The 22,120-nt window shown below is 40.1% G+C and overlaps 1 protein-coding gene across 1 annotated transcript; it reads right to left on the bottom strand.

The window, feature by feature from the left end:
- Nucleotides 1–224: 224 nt before the first annotated feature.
- On the bottom strand, nucleotides 225–22,120 carry LOC128016837 (asc-type amino acid transporter 1-like). The gene is made up of 11 exons (XM_052601668.1): nucleotides 21,893–22,120; nucleotides 19,686–19,890; nucleotides 19,200–19,351; nucleotides 8,438–8,563; nucleotides 5,961–6,114; nucleotides 3,986–4,109; nucleotides 3,788–3,891; nucleotides 3,604–3,700; nucleotides 2,503–2,652; nucleotides 2,228–2,405; nucleotides 225–2,134 (listed from the first exon to the last, which is right to left on the bottom strand). Exons 1-11 carry the CDS (start codon nucleotides 22,038–22,040, stop codon nucleotides 2,037–2,039), a joined length of 1,536 nt encoding a protein of 511 aa, XP_052457628.1. The 5' UTR covers nucleotides 22,041–22,120; the 3' UTR covers nucleotides 225–2,036.

Raw genomic sequence — 22,120 nt, 5'->3', positions numbered from 1 at the left:
AGGGAAGTACATATTATTTCGATTAGTTTTTTTAGCATTTAAATTAAGTTACTTTAATATAATTAAGTTAAATAAACCCCTGACTGATATCTGTTTTTCCTATTTTCATTGCAGTCAGTGGTTGCCTTGAAAATATTTTGTAAACATGTTTAACATTCCATTTTTTCCCCCTTCTAATCTGGTTGTGTATGGTCTGTGACAATCAAGGTCGCTACATGTTTGAAAAGGTTTTAATGTATTTAATTTGCTGAAAGGATGAAATATTTCTTCATTAGATATTCAGACACACGTATTGTTATCTGGATGAAGTGTAGTCATTCATAAACCTAATCTTCCCTGAAGAACACAGTTAGCCCTGTAGCATAACAGGCCAGTGGCCATATAACAGAAACTTCCTGTTAAAAGTCTGTGTCCTCTGATGGTCATGTTTGTCAGAGGATGTCAGAAAAGCATTTCTTGTGTGGCATAAATTATTGTATTGTCTTTCTTACTTTGCAATATGATGGTTGCTTTTCTGAAATGAGACAGATTGAATGATATGTGGCCAACAAATGCAACTCTAGAGCGTGCATCTGTGAAATGAGTCCACAATAGCAATAATCATGCATTTACTCAAACACACATGGAGTAACACACAATTGCTTGCAGTCTTTTCCAGAATTAAATTTAATGTGCTAATATTGTTATTGATGAACACCTTTTAAAAATGTTTTTCGGCATATAGTGCATACAATATGGAGCAAATGTATTTTTAATACATATGCCTCACACTTAACTAATGTCAGGAATGCGATCTCACAATGAATCCCTGATGATTTTGAAACTTTAAGCAATATTTACATAAAAATGTCACTGTACTGTGCTTTTCAACATGCCTTGCCGCTGCTGGCAGTGAGAACATGAACATCACTGAGAGACACTGAGCTGGGCCCCTGGAAAGAGACTAGGACTGGGGCATTCATGAAGGATCGGGGGTCTAGAAAGATCTAAGCAGAAGAGGGCGCTCAAGTGACGTTAAAGTGGAAAAGAACTCCTTCAGATCCAAACTCTCAAAATCTGTTTGGTGGACTTTGATGGTTTGGTGGTCAGTTTAAAACCGAAAGAAATGGATATCATGGCTGTTGCATAGCTCAGTGGAAAGTCCATGATCAGTGCTCAAAACAAATACAACAACTGTCTTGGTTATCTAAAGGCATTAATATCCTTTTGCCTATAAGAGGACTTTTTTTAATGTAAATAACATTATCCAAAAAGAAAGGACTCGGAACATCCCATGGTTCCTATTCATTAGCATAAAGCTAAGAGGCTGGCAGTGCTAAAAAGTGCTGGGGCAGAGCCTCTGTTAAACAGTGGCAGGAGATTGTTGCTTATTCAGGAAGCAAAGCAAGAAGTTTATCGTGCAATATGAGCTAAACATATGCAACTACATTAAAGTGCCTACACTGTTCTTGCATAGACATTTTGAGCATAGCTAGACGTTATTATGTTTTTGCCTGAGGGAATAAGTATTAGGAGGACTAGAGGACAAGGCCTAATCCTCTAGGTGAGAAAGTTCAGACTCGCCGATGGAGTTTAGACTGGGTTAAGAGGTAAACAGGCTTCAACAATTCCCCCTTTTGCTCACTTACAGGGGATTACTAATAAAAAGTCTACTTAAAGTAAAGATAAAAACCTCATAAACGTAGTGAGGTCCTGTAAGGCACGTGAGAATACATCAACAGTTTTCAAAAAACGAACAACTCCCATGGAAAACACGAAGAGGACAAATTCACCTCCAACAGGACATTAGGAGGGTGCATTCAATTACAAGATGAGGTCCAGACAGACGTATGTGAGGGGAGAACAGTTACAACTAGGAAATGTGATGTCTGAGCAGGAAAATATAAAACTTCTGTTTCTTCTGCTGTTATAGCTGAGTCTCAGAGGAGCTTCTGGAAAGCATCTCCTCAAGTACAGCAGCAGACAAGAAAAACAAACGGATGGAAAACTGGTCTTTGCTATTCCAAAGAGCAGTGCGAGGAGTCCTCTGCTGACGCTCACAGCTCTGACTTCTCTGTAAGAGGCTGTATTTCAGAAGGATCATCCTGAGGGAAGACCACATAACACAACCTCTGCCCCAGATAGGTGACTCTCTCTGAAACACATATACATTTACAGACGTCAGATGGCTTTACATTGCAGAGTGCTAACAAAATGATGCCAAGCGGTTTTGGCTGGTCTTGCTCACCCACAGCACTGGAAATCCAGTGTGGTTTGTTCTTCCACTGTACTCCAATGAAGTAGATGGGAACTCCAGTGAGCATGATCACCAGCCCCATACCACACACCACTGGCTCCGAGTACAGACTGAAGCCCAGTAACACTGCCCAGAACACTAGATAGCTGCAAGGGACCAACAAGTTTACCTGCACATAGTGAGAGAAGAAATAGGTGAACACCACCTGAACAGTGAGCAGTCAATCTAAATCAATCTTCCTAATGAGGTCTGTAGGTGGCGAGTACCTTGATGGGTCTGAACAGTTTGGGTTTCTTCCATCTGTAGTATAGCAGCCCAGCTATAGTGACTCCATATGAGAGGTAGTTTATAAACGACACGTAGTTTATCAGGTTATGGGTGTCCCCGATGCACAGGATCACTATGGTCGCCGTACACTGTGGAGAACAATAGAGAAAGACACTTAGACAGTGTTTATACTTCGTGATAAGTGTTTATACTTATGCTGCAGTTTTCAGCCTTTTTGACTCAAAGGCCCCATTTTCAAACCTTTTTAATAAACAAATTCTGTGAATAGCCATGTATCCATCCAGGTATTTGACATGGTGGGATAAGTAATGGAAACAACTTGATGTGAAAAAAACCTTAAAATGTGCATACACATTTTTACATTTTTAATTATAAATTCCCAGAAAGTGACAAATTTGTTCTTTTGAACAAATGGGAAGAAAAAAGTGCTTTATTCGCAAATGTTTTACGCCATATTCTAATTTAGTTAATGAATGGAAAGCTGATGATGATTTATTTAATCAACCATGATTGATTCTAAAATATCCAAGATTCTAATTCCAATGTTCTTCGATAAAAAAAATCTTTAAATCTTGTTTTTTTAGCATTTTAAATTAGATATAATGTGAAAAAAAAAAATAACTCTCACCATAAACAAGATGTTTTGTGACATGTTTTGCTATTTTAACTGAACTTTAAATGTGCTTTACCTGTGTCCTTAAATCTTAAATGTCAAGCAAATCTGTGAAGTATAAACAGGTTTTTCCAAACGTTTCAACTGAACAGTTATTTTTCTTGTAAAAGGGGCACATAACCAGCAATGTTTAAACCTTGTTTTAGAGCTGTGGTTGATTGACAGGCGAGTTGGCAGTACTTTACTGTTGTCCACAACACAACAGGACACATTAGCTAGTGTTTATACAATAAATTCAACACAATCCCATGAGTTTTCTATTACCTCTGAATGTGGTTTGAGGGATCTGTTCACAAAACATTCTGGACCCCATTTAGACCAGAGTCAGATTAACCAAATCATGCAGACTGAAAGCAGTGTTGTGTTGCATGTGTTCTGTGTGTGTGAATAGCTCTTTCTCTCTCACACAAACGAGTAGGGCAGGAATTGGTGTGCAGCTCTTAAGGTGGATCATAGCCAGCAGGTAGGGCAGGTGACCCTCTCTGGCGCCTGAGAAACACAACCTGTGGAGGACGGACAAAGAAGCAAGTTTTAGTTTGAAGCAAGTTGCTGTATTAAGCCATTTTAATAGTACTCAAATGTTTCTTTACCTAGAAGATGTAAACAAGTATCCGTTGATCCCCCCAAAGGTGGAAAGAGCCACAGAGATGGGCATCACCCAGGAGAACACTCCTAGCAGCTTCTCTCCAAATGTCTGCAACACAACACACAAAAACAGATGCTAATTTCTCAAAGCACTTAATGGATTGTTTAAGGAAAATAAGCCAGAAGAGATGAGAGAAACTCACCACAGCGACAGCGTTTGAGTCCAGCAGCTCTTGAGGGGACATGGAGGAGAAGTACGCAATGTTGGTGAGAGTATAGATGAGCGTCACCAGGGGGATGGAGATGTAGATCGCACGTGGAAGGTTCCTAGAGCACAAACCAAGAGTTACCCAAGGTTTTATATTTTAAGTAGACTTTTTTTTCAGTTGTAGTTTTAGCAATTTTAGTTGCTAACTTATTTCCATTAGTTTCTAGGGCAAAGTTTTTCATTTTTTTTCAAAGTTTTGAGGATTTTATTTTAACAGAAACAATTTTAATAGTTTTAGTTACCAATAACAACAGGATAGTTGTTGTAGTACAGGAGTGGCAAACGTCAGTCCTGGAGAGCCGCAGTCCTGCAGAGTTTTGCTTCAGCCCTACAGCTCTCCAGGACTGGAATACACCACCCCTGGTATAGTAGATGTATAATAATAGATTTTCATTTGTTTTAAGGGCATTTCTGTAGCAGAATAAACACATAAAACCTGCAGAAAAAAAGTGGGACAAAGCTGAATGAAGTCTAATTTACATATACCATATATATATATATATATATATATATATATATATATATATATATATACAGGGTGTTTTTTTGCCGGGGGAAATGCGTGGGATTTCCCCCATTCTGGTCAATGTATCCCTGCCTCTGCTTAATTATTTTTATCCCTGGTGGGGATAAATTCATCTGTGGTGTTCAGCGAATGCAGAGAGGAACAGCACTTTCAGTTAAAAAAAAAAATATATTCTGTTGCTTCTAACTCTATTTTACAAGCAAGTATAGCCGACATCAGTTACAGCACAACCACTTACTTTATCGTATGTGTATTTGATTTCATATTAGCAGATTAATGTTTGAGAGTTGGTTATGTAGTCTTAATGGACCGTGTTTCAGTCATTATAATATTCATTCCATTGTCTACATAAACACTGAAATATAGTAATAAAAACAGTTTTATTGAGAATTAAACTAAATGGCTAAATTAAATTAAAGTATGTGAGCATCGGGAGGCAATACAATACGACGCACTAACGTCATAAATATGCATGCCGTCATTTAGTTCATGTTCTCATGATTTATTTTTATGAATTAAATGTTTCAAAACACCCCCCCCCCCCCTTGTTATTTTCACAAATGGCACCCTTTATATATATATATATATATATATATATATATATATATATATATATATATATATATATATATATATATATATATATATATATACATACATACACTAACTAATAAAATATTAAATTAAAATCATGATTATGAGAGTTTAGAGAGCAGGCTGGTTAATTTCCAGATTAATGACTCACATTTTGGCTCAGAGTTTTTGCATCTTTTTGTTGACAGTCTTTTAATTTGTTGCCCAGTTTGTTCTTGAGAAAACGTGACTAGTCTTTGGCAACAGAAGTGCTGTCTCTGCCATCCAAACGTGCTTGAAACACAGCAAGCATCTCAAACAGCCGTGGGGTAATCCTTTCTGTAACCTATTTTGTGCATTTCGACAACTTGAGCTCTTCTGAGGATGGTTTGGAATCGTTGATAATACAGTACTTGATGCTACGCGACATGAATATATTATGCAGATTACAATGCTTTTTTGTTTCACTGGTGGATGCTTTCATTTATACTATTGCTGTTTTTATTGTCACTTGGTGATAAAAGATGGTACTTGTCAGTTATTTGGCATTTGGAGATTAAAAGCTTCTTTTACATAGGGTTATTCATGGAAATTGTGGCTGTTGTGCTAAACAAGGTTTATGCATGTTCTCATGTTTGTGCACTATGCTGTGGGGCAATTACAATTTGCTGATTGAGAACAACAAATAGTTCCTCTGCAGTAACTGTCCTAAAACATGTACATCTCCTCACGAGGCCCCCAAGGCCATCACCTCTATTCCCTGTAAGATGGGCCGGCCATGATTGTGACATACATTATAATCGAGACTCACTTGCGAGGCTCAACCACCTCTTCAGTGACGTAGTTCAGGAAGTTCCATCCACTGTAGGCAAATGAGGCTTGCAGGAAGGCAAGAGCAATCTGGCCCACTGAAGGATCCTTTATGAACTCAAATGCTGTCTGGGGCTCCAATGCATCATAGTGTCCTAGAGAGAGGACATAGAAGATACGCGTATGACCTCAGGGCTGTACCTGAAGGATTAAACACTGTATATTTTAAGATGCTCTTGGGAACAATCTATCATATTCATCTTGACGCTTTAGTGTCATCAATGTGATTTCATTATTCCGCTAGATAGCAAAAGCCTCCAAAAATCTCTTTCTCTGTCCTTTCATTCAAGTGTGAAACTGCACTGCTTAGCTCTCTCGTTTACTCATTTCTTTCTCTTGTCAGTTCAGGGAATGCCTCCAGACAAGCTTGCTAAATAAAAATAAAGTTTTCCTAAAGTAGGTCACAGCCATCTCTAGACCCAGGACTGACCACCAGTGCTTTATTGTGATATCACTCAGTTGTGTAAGACAAGTCACACAAAGTTCACATCGTTAAAACTATTCTGCAAATCTAGTCTGTGACTAAATGTAAATGTACATTTTGCTACAGTCTTAGCTTACTTAGTTTGTTGTGAACTTTCTAAATGAGTCAGCTTTACACTCTATTGTGACATTTCAAAACACTATTACAAAATCCTAATGAGCTATCATTTTCTGATTCAGTTAACTAAAGTTCATTCCAATGAATGTATGTTTGAACCCATTAAATCATGCAAAACAAAGTTTTTTTGTGAGTTATCTAAAGGCTGGAATACACTTTTGATGTGTTCAGAACAACTTAAGAGTCTGGTAGTGTGTGAACCCATTTACAAAGTCGGCAGTTGTATGATGTCTGATATCAGCAGTGTTGGGTAATGAATTACTATTACTAATTACATCATCAATATTGTATTTCAATTACTTTACTAATTACTCTATCTGAAAAGTAACTTAGTTACTCAGTAATTAACTTAATTATTCAAATTGCTAATTAGGCTACATCTTAAAATCCTTATAAAGCTTAATAGAAATTAAACTCTTTATTATTTTAATTTGAGTCAAACACAATAGTCTAGCCTTTTAGCTTTAAAACAACTGTAATACTTAAACATTTATGTAACCTTCTTTGGTTCACAAATAGAAATTCTCTGAATAACAAAAAAAGCTTAAGAAATGGTAAACAATACATTTCAGTTTGGCAAGATTTTCAGGAAAAGCCCAAATAGTGAAATCCGTACAGGTTTATGTAAAAAATAACACGTTAACTAATGTAGGTAAGAATAAATTACATAAACGATCTTCTCTGCTGAATAAAACCGTGTCAGATAGTGCTCATTTCCTCATATCAGGACTTCTTTCAAAAATGTTTTTGTATCCTGATGAGGGTATTTGCACACAGGTGACTGCATATAATGAGTTCAGATACGGGAAAGACTGTGCTTCGCTTTAGTTTCATACAGATTACATAATCAGAGAATATTCGTTTTCGATTTGAATTTTTTCATTTAAAATTAAACACAATCTTTCTATAGACATATTTCTCATGTCTCTGTATCAAATATTCGCTGAGTTTGTGACGTGTAGAAAGTTGCTCACAGAGACCTAGACGTCAGAAAGTGCACAGTTTGTTTAGTTTATTTTGCAAAAGCACAATGTTTTGTTACTATTATCAGTGTGCACAGATACAAGTAGGGCCTTTGTAGATTTGATTAAATTTAGTCTTCTCTGTATCTGAGTATTTAAGGTTTCTTTGTGAATCCGAAAAACCTGAAAGTGAACACGCTGGCGTGCAAAGTGTTAAAGAGCTAGATTGGGTTAGATTTCAAATTCAATATTGAATTTTAGAACTGTTAAAATTATTTACTGTAGGTAAACAAATACTTCATAAGTAACCGTAATTAAATTACCTAAAATTGAGCAGTAATCCCTTACTTTACTTTTCAGTGGATAAGTAATTTAATTACAGTAACGCAGTTACACCCCACACTGGATATCGGCAAGTGTTTTGAAATATGTTTAGATTTTAAAAGTTGTGTAGTGCAGTCTTAAAGGTTATTGGTTCAAGTTTTAGAAGGGGTGATTTATGAAACTAGATAATAGACAACTGCTCTGTTTAGGCTTGTAACAGCTGGCTTTAAAGTGCTGTGAGTATTTGATGATTAATGGCATTTAATTGGGAGAATTATTCACAGATGTGACTTTATCATACTTTTACGGTACTTATTTCTCTCTTTTATCTTTCAACTGCACTGTCTGCTTCTGTGGTTTACATTCATAAATCATTGGGAATATATATATATATGCACTGCATACTGCATACTGCATCGGTTTTAATGTAGACGGCACAAAGAACTCAGTTTTTCGTGATAGAGTAACATGTTTCATTTAAGACAATGGCTGGCAAGAACGTAAGTTTAAAGTATACTTAAGTTGACATACCTTTGGCAATCTGGATCATTCCCACTACAATGATGAGGACAAGGGCCAGCAGTTTCCCCACAGTGAAAATATCCTGGATCCGTGTCCCCCAGCGCACACTGGAGCAGTTCACCCACGTCAGGAACACTGTAAACACAGGAAGTCAACAGACAGTTATTCATTCACACAGTCCAAACTCACAGTTTTAAATCATAATTTCCCTCTAATATTTTGGAAAAAAAATCCCTGATAAAGGAACATTTAAAAAGTTAATCTAATTCATTAATAATCACATATTAAGGACTACTGTCTCTCACTTCTAATGTTTTAACAATGAGATTTCTCACAAATAAATTAATAATAAGAACTAAATAAGTGTCATGGGAACAAATCTGTCAGAACCTTTGTTTTGCAATGCGTTATTTTGGCCACTAGAGGTCCCCAATGTGCACTCTCGTCAACATTGTGCCTTTTGTAATCAGTATAATTGTTTTCACACGTTTCTCATTCTGGGCTGTCTATTTAAGCTGATCACTTCCTTTGTATCTTTGCTTGGTTATTATTGTTCCTAAGCAAGTTGCTGCCGTAAGTCTGCTCTAGTTCCAAGATCTATTCTTTGAAAGTATTTTTTGAATTGTTTTCCTGTGAATAGTTTTGCAGTTTTTTTTCTGAGTTTTTGTTTTGGAGACTATTTTACTATTTTTGACCCGTTCTGGTCTGAGGATTTTCCTGTTTTATAACCTAACTCTATACAAAGGATATTTTGTTCCCTTTTGCTGTTTTTGTTAAATAAACTCTTCTGAGTTAAGTTTACAAGGCGTCTGACTATTGGGTTCAACTACCTCCTGTGGCTCAGCGGTAGAAATTAAGACTCTGGCATCAGAGACCCAAGTTTGAGCCCCGGTCCTGACAGAATAACCAAGCCACATTATGAACCCAGATGCGCCAAATCCTCAAGAATTCCTTGCCACATCTGCTCAGTATGAGTCCACAGTCCAACGCCATGAGTCAGCACTAGCTCATCAGGAGGCTTTAATGGCTAGACACTCCCCAGTTGCTGTCTGATCTCATGACTTCGGTCCGTCAGATCTTTGACCGGCTGCCCTCTACCTCAGTTACTGCTTCTCCTGCTGCCTCTGTACCCCTTCCAGATTCTCGAGTGCTCTCTCCTCTAAGTGAACCCCGCCTACCTCCACCACAACATTTCTCAGGTGACCCTAGTGCATGTGATGGGTTCCTGACTCAATGCTCTCTCACGTTTGAACTACAACCATCGTCCTTCCCCTCAGATCGAGCCAAGATCGCATACGTCATCACCCTCCTTTCTGGCAAAGCTCTTTCTTGGGCAACCGCGGTCTGGAAGGCACAAGCCCCCTTCTGTACAAGTTATTCCGCATTCGAAAAGGAGTTCAAGCGAGTCTTCGATCACCCATTCAGTGGCCGACAAGCCTCAAAGAGACTTCTCACCCTCCGTCAAGGTAATGGCAGTGCAGCTGAGTATGCCATTCAATTTCGGACCGTTGCAGCAGGGAGTGGTTGGAACAATGAGGCCCTCATGGTGTGTTTCCTGAATGGTCTGTCAGAGGCAATCAAGGATGATCTGGCTACCAGAGAACCTGCTGTTGATCTGGAAACTCTCATGGATCAAGCAATCCGACTGGATAATCGCCTGATAGAGAGAAGCCGGAACCGCCCATCTGTTTCCTCATGGTCTGCCAGTCCAGCTCTTGCTCAAATGCCACCAGTGCCCCAAGATTCTTCGGAACCCATGCAATTGGGTAGGGCTAGACTTTCCCCCTCGGAACGAGACCGTCGTATGAGAGAGCGCTGTTGTCTTTATTGTGGATTGTATGGTCATTTTCGCTCCACCTGCCCCGAGCTTTCGGGAAACGCCCAGTCCCGTACAGGCAAGGAAGGACTGTGACGGGAGTTACACGCACCACTTCACCTTCCAACTCTGGGCTGTTCCTTCCAATCACACTCACTTGGAGAGGACAAAAACACCAACTAGAGGCATTGATTGATTCTGGCGCTGCCGGGAATTTCATGGATGTTTCTCTTGCTACGAGTCTTCAGATCTCTACTTATTCTCTTCCTGCACTCCTAACTGTGACAGCCTTGGATGGGAGACCATTGTCTCCCGGGAAAGTAACCCACCTCACCTCTCTCCTTGGTCTCACCACTTACCAGCACCAGGAGAGAATGTGCTTTCACCTTATACAGTCTCCAGAGTTCCCTGTTATCCTCGGTCACCCATGGCTTCTCCAGCATAATCCACACGTTGACTGGTCGACTGGCACTGTTCTAGGTTGGGGTCCCACCTGTCAGACTAAATGCTTGGCCCAGAACCCCCCTGACCTTATTCTCGAGTCCCAAGAAACCATAGATCTGTCTCAAGTCCCTGCTCCATACCACCACCTCAAAGCAGTGTTCAGTAAAAGGAAGGCCACCTCCTTACCACCTCATCGGCCTTATGACTGCGCCATTGAGCTACTCCCGGGTACCTGTCCCCCCAGAGGTCGTATATTCTCTTTGTCTCCCCCTGAACGAACTGCTATGGACAGATACATTAATGAAGCTCTTGTGGCAGGCATTATCCAACCATCCACTTCCCCTGCTGGAGCTGGATTCTTTTTTGTTGGGAAAAAGGATGGCGGACTTCGACCATGTATTGATTACAGGGGCCTTAATAAGATAACCATTCGAAACCGTTATCCCTTGCCACTAATGACAACTGCATTTGAAATGCTGCAAGAAGCCTCCATCTTCACTAAGCTTGACTTGCGCAATGCCTACCATCTTGTTCGCATTAGGCAAGGAGATGAGTGGAAAACTGCCTTCAACACGCCCACTGGGCACTATGAATATTTAGTTATGCCCTTTGGCCTCACTAATGCTCCCGCAGTATTTCAAGCTCTCATCAATGATGTTCTCAGAGACATGTTAAACCAATTTGTTTTTGTCTACTTAGACGATATCCTCATCTTCTCGAGTTCCCTCCAAGAGCATGTAAAACACGTCAGTAAGGTTCTGAGGCGCCTTCTTGATAACCATCTTTATGTTAAACCTGAGAAATGTGAGTTTCATGTGACCAAGGTTCAGTTCCTGGGGTTCATCATCAAGCCTGGCCAAATACAAATGGATCCTCAAAAGGTTCAAGCTGTTGTGGATTGGCCCTCCCCCTCATCTGTAAAAGAGGTACAGCGTTTCCTTGGCTTTGCCAATTTTTATCGCAAATTCATCCGGAACTTCAGTACTGTGGCGGCTCCTTTATCTGCTCTCACCAAGGGGAACACAACCAGCTTTTCTTGGGGACCTGAAGCAGAGTTGGCTTTCAACAAACTGAAGAAATATTTCACCTCTGCACCTATTCTCATTCTCCCAAACCCAGATAGACCATTCATTGTGGAAGTCGATGCTTCAGATGTAGGGGTTGGAGCTGTATTATCCCAGAGAGGAGAGGACAACAAGCTGCATCCATGTGCATTCCTTTCCCACCGCCTTACACCAACTGAAAGCAACTATCACGTAGGGGATCGAGAGTTACTGGCAGTCAAGTTAGCGCTTGAAGAGTGGAGACATTGGCTTGAGGGGGCCAAACACCCATTCCAAGTACTGACGGACCACAAAAATCTGGAATATATTCAGCAGGCAAAGCGACTCAACCCCCGCCAGGCACGTTGGTCCTTATTTTTCAATAGATTCCAGTTCATCTTGTCCTACCGCCCTGGCTCTAAGAACCTAAAGCCTGATGCTTTGTCCCGAGCATATGTTAAAACTCCACAGGAAGATTGTGTTGCACCAATTATCCCAAGTTCCAAGATATTAGCCCCTATCAGGTGGAATCTGGAAGATACAGTAAAACAAGCCCAAGCCAGAGAACCAGACCCAGGAGGGGGGCCTACCCACTGTCTGTTTGTCCCTAAAGCTGTCCGCTCTCAGATCCTCCAGTGGGGACACTCCTCTCGTCTCACTTGTCATCCTGGTACCTCACGCACTCTTGAGTTCCTCCAAAGACGATTTTGGTGGCCAACTATCAAGGAGGATGTGACCACATTTGTGAACGCATGTCCCACATGCAACCAAAAAAAAATCTCTCACCGCTCTCCTCAAGGGCTATTGCACCCTCTCCCCATACCTCATAGACCTTGGTCCCATCTTTCCATGGATTTTATCACTGGTCTTCCACTATCACAAGGCAACACCACTATCATGGTCATAGTAGATAGATTTTCCAAGGCCGCCAGATTTATTCCTCTGCCTAAACTACCCACCGCAAAACAAACTGCTGAATTGGTCATAAATCATGTGTTCAGAGTCTTTGGAATTCCACAAGACATCGTCTCTGATCGAGGACCCCAGTTTTCCTCCCGATTCTGGCGGGCTTTTTGTCAATTTCTGGGGGCTACAGTGAGCCTGTCTTCTGGGTTTCACCCAGAGTCCAATGGACAAACTGAGCGGCTTAACCAAGATCTTGAGACTACACTGAGATGTATGGCAGCTAACAGTCCTTCCTCTTGGTCTTCATTCATCATGTGGGCAGAATACGCACACAATACCCTTCGCTCCTCTGCAACAGGCATGTCCCCTTTCGAGTGCCAGTTTGGTTACACCCCTCCACTATTCCCTGAACAAGAGGTGGAGGTTGCAGTTCCCTCTGCTCCTCAATTTGTTAAACGCTGCCGCCAGACATGGAAAAAAGCCAGACTCAAGCTCCTTAGGGCCTCTCAGCAATACCAGCACCAGGCAAATCGCAGACGCAGACCTGCCCCCACTCTGCGCCCTGGCCAAAGAGTCTGGCTCTCCACTAAGAACATTCCCTTGCGGGTGGAGTCCCGCAAACTTTCCCAGAGATTCATTGGCCCCTTCAGGATTGCCAGGAAAGTGAACCCAGTTACCTATCAATTGTACTTGCCTAAGTCTTTGAAAATTAATCCAACTTTTCATGTCTCCCTGTTAAAACCTGTTTTGTCTTCTCCTTTTCTTGCGACAGGAAGACCTCCTCCTCCTCGTATCATCGGGGGAAAGCCAGCTTACACAGTCCACAGCATACTAGATGTCCGTCAAGTACGTGGGTCCCGGCAGTATCTTGTGGACTGGGAAGGCTATGGTCCCGAGGAGCGCTCCTGGGTTCCTGCTAAGGACATCTTAGACCCCAAACTAGTGCAAGAATTTTACGCTCGCAAGACCAGTTGTCCTGGAGGGAACGTCAGGAGCCGTTCCTAGAGGGAGGGGTCCTGTCAGAACCTTTGTTTTGCAATGCGTTATTTTGGCCACTAGAGGTCCCCAATGTGCACTCACGTCAACATTGTGCCTTTTGTAATCAGTGTAATTGTTTTCACATGTTTCTCATTCTGGGCTGTCTATTTAAGCTGATCACTTCCTTTGTATCTTTGCTTGGTTATTATTGTTCCCAAGCAAGTTGCTGCCGTAAGTCTGCTCTAGTTCCAAGATCTATTCTTTGAAAGTATTTTTTGAATTGTTTTCCTGTGAATAGTTTTGCAGTTTTTTTTCTGAGTTTTTGTTTTGGAGACTATTTTACTATTTTTGACCCGTTCTGGTCTGAGGGTTTTCCTGTTTTATAACCTAACTCTATACAAAGGATATTTTGTTCCCTTTTGCTGTTTTTGTTAAATAAACTCTTCTGAGTTAAGTTTACAAGGCGTCTGACTATTGAGTTCAACTACCTCCTGTGGCTCAGCGGTAGAAATTAAGACTCTGGCATCAGAGACCCAAGTTTGAGCCCCGGTCCTGACAAAATCGGGTTGTGACAGTAAAGGAAGCAGTGTGATTTAGTTGGCAGAGCAGTACTAACTGGTCACATGGTCTATTTTTATTAGTTTAAAGAGGGGAAATAAAGATTTTACTGCTACAGGCAAAAAACTGACCCATTCATGGCTAAGTGGTTATCACTCAGCAAACTTTCAATGGAGCCGCAAGATAATTTCATAATTTAAAATAAGACAAAATTTTCATTAAAATCAGCTGAAACAACTAAAATCAATATATCTTAAATTAATCCTCAACTACCTCCTGTGGCTCAGCGGTAGAAATTAAGACTCTGGCATCAGAGACCCAAGTTTGAGCCCCGGTCCTGACAAAATCGGGTTGTGACAGTAAAGGAAGCAGTGTGATTTAGTTGGCAGAGCAGTACTAACTGGTCACATGGTCTATTTTTATTAGTTTAAAGAGGGGAAATAAAGATTTTACTGCTACAGGCAAAAAACTGACCCAATCATGGCTAAGTGGTTATCACTCAGCAAACTTTCAATGGAGCCGCAAGATAATTTCATAATTTAAAATAAGACAAAATTTTCATTAAAATCAGCTGAAACAACTAAAATCAATATATCTCTTAGATTAATCCTCAGCAGCTTTATTTTTCTCACAGTCTTGGAATATCTGATTACAGTGGGATTTCTAGGCAACTTAAAAACTTAAAACTCCATGGGCACTTTTTATAATGAATACAAACACACCAAAAAAGATACAAAGATAGAAAGCAAGAAATTTACCTATCTGCTACTGAATCTGAAAAAGAAAAGTGGTGAAAGAGTAGGCTAACATCTCACATCAAGAACTGGCAAATCTGCTGAGAATTAAAGCAGCTGGTGGCCACACCAGATTCTCACAGCGACTTGTGACTCATTATTATATTTCTGTTCATCAAACGCCTGTCAATCTTTTGTTCAGTTTACATTTCGATTATCTTTTTATGTTAATACTATTTTTTCTTTTCTTTCTTTTTTTTTTACATTTGCTGGAAATAAATGCAGTTAAATCTGAGGACGGGGCGATTATTCTTATTATTATGCTTGTCAAGCTAGGTAGAAATTGTAAACCACAGATTACTGAAAAAATATCATGCAAATTCATTATTTAAAAAGAGTAGTAGCCTACAAAAACATGCGGCTCTTAAAACATAAGGAATCGTGAAATGTAATTTACAGACACTATGAGTGTCAGGTCTTCAAATATTGTTATGAACAATTTGGGGGGGGGGCTTTCGAGTCAAAAGGCTGACAACAACTGCTTTAACTGAAGTCAATGTAAGTGCAGAGGAAAAGTAGAGTGATACAGTTACCTCCAATCACTTTACTTGGTTATCTGTAAGGTAACCATACACAGATATAGTCACCTTACATATTTATTAGGTATCTTTCTTTATACATTACAACTGGGACTTCTTTCACCAACTATACATTCTCGAGCGGAAGTACAGGCATTAGAGGCCATTGCTTGTCTGTACATCTGTGACTGAGGTTCGTGGCTTCTGTGTTCAGCTGTATTGTGTAACAGCTCCGGTAGATCCGGAACACAGAGGTCCGTCTCCAGGGCTTGATGGCACAGTATACCCAGGCATGTGGAGGGAGACACTGGGCAAAGGGGAGACGGGTTACCCCCACTCATCCATCAGTGGCCGGAATTACCCGCCCACACACGCAAACACATGCGGGGCATCTGTCAGACCCCCCAAGACAAACAGCTTCCGATGCCCCACAACAAAAATGGTCCAGACGCCAGCTGAATTTTTGGCAAAAGTAAGCAGTCGAGAAGAGTGGCTCACAGACTGCAAACTAACAGCTAACCTTCTCAACTTCATCCGCTCATGTGATCCTGAGCTCAATACACAACACCTGTCAACCTTCACAGTCAGTCAGTGGACCAAGATAGTACAGCAGTCTTTAAGATAAACATACAACTCGGGTAAAAGCAAACAATCAAAACCTAAACCAGTATCCACAGTGCATCCAAATTTAGTTTTCATATTTTAATCAGAAAAATTATAAATATGTTGACTATAAGAATGGCTCTCTCTTGGTTCAATGTGATTAAAACAATTTGCCTCAATGTGTCTTTTTCCACAGGTAATAGGTCGTCTTAGGGACCTTAAAATTACAGCAATAGCAAGATGATCCAAGACACAATGTTCAAATCAAAGAAAAATTTTTTAGTAATAATAATCTGAATCAAAAAAAAAATTGCCAGTTTACTGTAGCCAGCCAACATATTAGCTTCTACTCGTGTTGTTCTAAACTTGTATGACTTCTTGTACAACTCTTTAACATAAATGATTAAAAATATCTCACATTAATATAAAATGTGTGGTGACAGTTGTTTACACAAAATTGTATACGATAGGTTTCTGAGCACTACAGTGTTTGCCCTGTGTTTTGTTTCCTCTTGTTTGGCTGTAGCGGATCTGACTCCAGCTCCTTCTGTTTTGTATCACAGTGCAAAGTGACTAAGGGCGGCCAAATGAAGTTAAATGAACACAAAGCTAATGAGAGGAGAATTCTAATGAAGTGCAGAAGCAGCCTTTAAATCTGCCAAAATACAACTACTCACTTCAAACCCCCGAGAGGGGCATCCCTCTGCAGCTAATTGACCGATAAAGCCTACAAAAGATGCACTAAACACACAAAAAAGTGCTAGACACTACAACTCTCCGTGGCCAAAGCCTGAAATAAGTGTTATGTTTTTCATGTTCACTAAATGTTGGAAATGGCAAGCTTTTTCAACTATTTTACATATTGAAAAATACATAAAATATTATGTGGGAACTTCTTCAAGACTCCTTGAAAAAGTATTGATTTATTTCATCTTTTGATTTGTTTTGTCTCTTTACTTCTGTGGTAGGATTTAAGTATTTATCTTTTTGAAATAATGTTACAGACATGAGCAACAAGAGTCACATGGACAGATCTCTTTCAGTCTCTGGAGTGTGGCCTTTACATTTACACAAGCTTTCCACACACTCATAAACCAATAAAAATGTACAAAGCATTAGAACAATAAACTACCTGCCATTAAAGATACAGTTGTAAAAAAGTAATGTGGCACACATCTTTTTTTCCAAGTCAAATGAGAGATTGATTTAAGTTGTATTATGCAGGTTTGTAAGACGCTTCACAAAGGTCTGTGTGTTTGTTTGTGTATCCAGACCAGTGGGAGCTGTGTGTGTGTGTGTGTGTGTGGGTGGGGGGGTATCTCTGTGTGTAATCTGATTGCGGTAGACAGAGCTTGTGACATTCATTCAGAACATTCAGAAGGGGAGGGCAAATATAACACATGGTGCAATATAGACAATATCTCACACAGTGCAACTAAGAACACTCACTCACTCATAACCAGGGGTTCATGCAAAGATGCATCAGTTTACCATTAAAAATATCCACCGCTGCATCAACACAGACAGCTTGAAAACACCTGCACCTCCACTTCAAGCTAGGTTTGTGTATTTACAGAGCATATTCCTGAATTTGAATAATCAATTATTGTATTAGCTATTGTATTTGATATACAGTATTTTTAACTGAATTTCATTCATTTTTTGAATGGCAAAAGACACAGACTGTGGGAGGGTGCGCGTTAGAACTGTGCCCTTCCTAAGTATGACTCACACAGTCCAAAAGATCATAATTCACTCCTCATTTGTCAGGTTTAACGGTATTTAAGCGCCATTCACAAAGTCCCGCCTCCATGCTCTTTTACATCAGAGAGCATTGGGGTAACTAGACAATACACAATACAGAGGACACGCCCAAATGTTCCGCCGGCTCAAAGCCTGGCACCATTATGGAGTCTGATGCCACACAGCCTGAGGGTCAGGTGCCCTAATACCATGACATCGATACCAAACAAATATGTTCCCAAAAATCTGGCTAATCGGAAGAGAGTGGAGAGATTTAGGATGCAGATCCAGCATCCTTTGATAAGGCAAGTACATGAGGTGTCTTCCATAAATAGAGCCACTACCCCTGCTCTTTGAAGTATGTCTGACTCAAAGCTTTAGTTGGCTGTTCTTCAGGACAGATTCTGTTGCCAAAAATAGGGATGGATGGCTCAGCTCAGCCAGCACTGTCATTAGGACCACTGGCCTCACGTTGACACACCCCCAGTACTTCTTCCTGAGAGACCCTGTCCAGATCTGACAGGTCCAAACCAGCTGAGTCACGGGGCTCTTCGGAAACAAACACACATACACACACACACACGCACACACGCATAGACATACTTTTGACTGGTTTATCTCTACTAGCTCCAAAAATATCCTGCCATGCGCCCACCAGGATCAGTACTCAGATCAAGATTGAATCACAGTAAAGAGGTATATATACACACGAGGGAGTGATTAAGAAAGAGAGAAAGACAGAATGAAGGACAAAGTAGACTCATCATGACTATGTCTAATAGTCAGAATGAAACTCTGTATGCACTGGGGATGCACTATATGTCAGCACCACATTAGAGTTTTTTTTTTTTTTACTTAACGGCATTGATGGTTATTTTGGATATATAATTGTTAATGCTCATTTCTTCTAGAGGAAATGACCATTTGCTGTTATCACATGCTCACTTAAGACAATCTTTAAAAGCAATAGAATTTAACACTATTACATGCAATCCACACAACCCTACAGAGTATAAGTGCCATGGAGAATGGATGGATGGATTGAGTACAGCAAATCTTCAAATATCCATTTTTCATTTAAAACCACTAATTGTATTTTTTTTAATGAATTTATTTTTAATTTTAAACAAAATAGTTACGAATTTTAATAGATGCCATTTATTGCTTATCAAATAATTATTGTCTACACTATCGGTATCAGTGCAGGACAAAATGTAAGTATTGGTGCATCCTTAGTATGCACTACAGTATACATATATTTCAAGTGAATTGCTGTATCTAGACAATTATAATTAAGTCATACCAAATCAGAGCTGACCTGCTAAAGTAAAAGACTGTCTTATTACTAAAGGTGTGTGCTTTACTCACTGACGCAGGTGGTTGAGAGAAGCCTGGTGGCGATGTATGGGGGCAGGCAGTTAGGGAAGGCAGGCTGCAGCACATAGTTGGAGAAGGTGAGCGCAATCACAGCCAGAGTCGTTGGGTACATGATCAACACAGCACTCCACAGCAACAAGAACCTGTGAAAACACATAAACAAATAGCCATCTTTATCATCACCAATACAATACAAACACAGAATACTGAGTGGTGTTAATGTCGCATCTGAGTGAGCAAGTAAACACATGTGAATCTCCCTGAGGAGAAGTTCCCTTGTGTGCTTCACACACAAACTGAGACATCCACACTGACATTTAACCATACGGCAAATTTCATCCTAAACAATTCATACTGCATCTGTTCATACATTTCCTGGGAATCGAACCAATGGCCTTGGCATTGTTAGTGCCTTGATCTGCTGTTTGAGCTACATGAACACTGAGTGTACCACTCTGAGGGCAACAAAAGACCTACCCCACCAGTCCCCCGAAGATCTCAGTTACGTATGAGTAGTCTCCACCTGATTTGGGGATGGTGACGCCCAATTCGGCATAGCAAAGAGATCCCAAGGCACAGATCCCTCCTCCTAGAACCCACACGATGAGTGAAAACCCCACACTGCCTGCATGATCTAGAACCCCCTTTGGAGAAATGAAGATCCCTGAGCCAATGATGTTGCCTGAGAAAACAAGAGAAACAGCAATGGGTAGTTTATATACTGTTCATATAATCTAAAATAAATTACATTACTGGACTTAATTATAAGTCCTTCCCCTAAGGAGATTTTTGGTTTTCTGTATCAGAAATTAAGAGACATGAAAAATTAAATGAAAAAAAGTGCATTGGAATATTTAAGTGCGATTTTGATTATGCTGTCCATCTCATGCTTTTATATCAGTTTCTGACTTTAAATATGTTAAAATATATATATATTTATAAAAATCTGCAATTGTGTTTTATATATATTTTTTTCATTGCAAAACAGTTTATCCTAAAAGAACTGTCCTTTCGGCTGTCAAAATGCTGCTGCATGTTCCAGGCAAACGGTCAAAATAAATAAGATCAGCAATATTAGAGTCATCACCAGTTGCGAAATTGAGATGAGAGTCCAGTATCCAGTAAAAGGTATATATTCTGCTTCGTGGCATATACTGTACATCTTAGACAAACAACCCTGAGCATGTATAGTGCCTAATTGATTCTGCTTCAGGAAACTTAAACAGAAGAGTTTTAATTATATGAGGCTCAGCCACAGTTATGGGCTGAAGCATTATGTAATCCTTTTGAGTTCTCTCTTTGTCTGCGGGTGTTCGCATGAATTTTGTAGTTTTGTGAATGAATGTGAATGTTTGTTCCCAGCGCCTCAGAACTGCATAAAGGATGAGGAAATGAAGTTGACAAGACAGAGCCCAGCGCATCTAAAAAAGAATTCAGTCAAATAAGGCTCAAAGTTCCTGAATGAAGTTCATGGGGTCACACTATACCACACTTGACTCTTGGCTGGTCGCACATCTCAGAACATAACAAAACAATGTCCACTTGGATGATTAACAGAAGTATTTACTCCCCCTTGTTCCAGTTCAAAAATGTACCTACAGCGTTGTCACTGGCTGTGAACAAAATTGTGTCAGACTTACTACCCATAAAGCCACTAAACCATAAACAAACAGTAACTGAAATCTCCAGATGCACCTGTATGTTAATGTTCCACAGGAAAATCAAGCTCAAAACAATGAACCTCTTCCACCTGATCATACTACAGTCAGCTCAAGGCCATATCAAACAGTTAACATTAGTTATATGGGACCTTAAAAGGGGGAAATGTACAGTAGCTACCTTGTAGCCAGTTCTTTAAAGTGTGTACCTGTATTGAAACTGAAACCCGGCACACTAATGATAAAAGTTTAAAGTCTGTTTTACTGCTGTACAGTACATAAGAAAATATGAATTTGTGATTATCTTACTGTCCAAAACTCATTTAATCTTATACTTTAATTTACTGACAACAATGAACACCTTCACCTTGCAGTGTAGATAATCTTGCAGATACTAGATATGGATAACACGAGACATCTGTGTTTGCATCAAAGGTAGCAATACGATCTTAAGAAAGTAACACTTCCGCCTACTTTGATTCTATATTTTTACTGCAATGGAGTCCTGTATGGTGGGTTTGTTCGGGGCACGTGAAGGACATCGTGTAGTGGGTTTGAAGCCACGTAAGCGCGGAGTTGAATTTCAGGCTTTTTCTCTTCCTCAAATGATGCAATCCGCGCTCTGATGAACAGAGTCTGATGGAGAACTGAAGCGCATGGCATGAGACGCTCTTCTCTACCAAGCGATTCTGTTTTGTCTTCCCTTGTACTGTTTTCCTAACATAGTAAGACAGCCGTACAGCGTGACGATATAAGTTTGGACATGAGTTTTGTGACCTAGCCAATTGCTTTTTAATACATTATTTTTCACCACAAACACTCGACATTTAAAGCGAAGCGCATTTCAGAGAGCAGATGTGGACAGATACCATTAAAGATAAGGAATATGAAAGAGTGAAGGAAGAAGATTGAGATAAATAGCTGAAAGAGAAGCAAACTGACAGACAACGAACATGCAGAGAGAGAAAGTTGAAGCCGGTTAGAGCGCACGCGTTATAGCCTACTGAATAAAAATAAATATCTCACCTATAATTATGGCGCACGCGCTCAAGAGACCAATTTCTTTTTTAAGAGTCACCCTGTCCTTACATCCACTTTGGTTTCCTCCGGAATCTAACATCTTCTGTTGCTCCGTTTTCGCGCAGTTCCTCCGGTTCGTTTCGGTTCCATCCATTCGTGCGGCTGTTCAAGAAAACTGCATCTGTATCCGCGCCTGGTCTCATATAGCGAGTTGATGCAGGGCTCCAGGCACTC

The sequence above is a fragment of the Carassius gibelio genome, chromosome A7, assembly GCF_023724105.1.
Source record: "Carassius gibelio isolate Cgi1373 ecotype wild population from Czech Republic chromosome A7, carGib1.2-hapl.c, whole genome shotgun sequence".
Lineage (NCBI taxonomy): Eukaryota > Metazoa > Chordata > Actinopteri > Cypriniformes > Cyprinidae > Carassius > Carassius gibelio.
The sequence above is the reverse complement of the archived record's forward strand: the minus strand, read 5'-3'. Positions and strand labels throughout refer to the sequence as shown.

Excerpts from the sequence above, each read along its gene's own strand:
- LOC128016837 (XM_052601668.1), bottom strand. The coding sequence starts at position 22,040 with ATGGATGGAACCGAAACGAACCGGAGGAACTGCGCGAAAACGGAGCAA. Across the intron at positions 6,115-8,437 it reads AATGATCCAGATTGCCAAAG|GACACTATGATGCATTGGAG; the intron begins GTATGTCAACTT and ends TCCTCTCTCTAG. Across the intron at positions 2,406-2,502 it reads AACTGTTCAGACCCATCAAG|GTAAACTTGTTGGTCCCTTG; the intron begins GTACTCGCCACC and ends CACTATGTGCAG.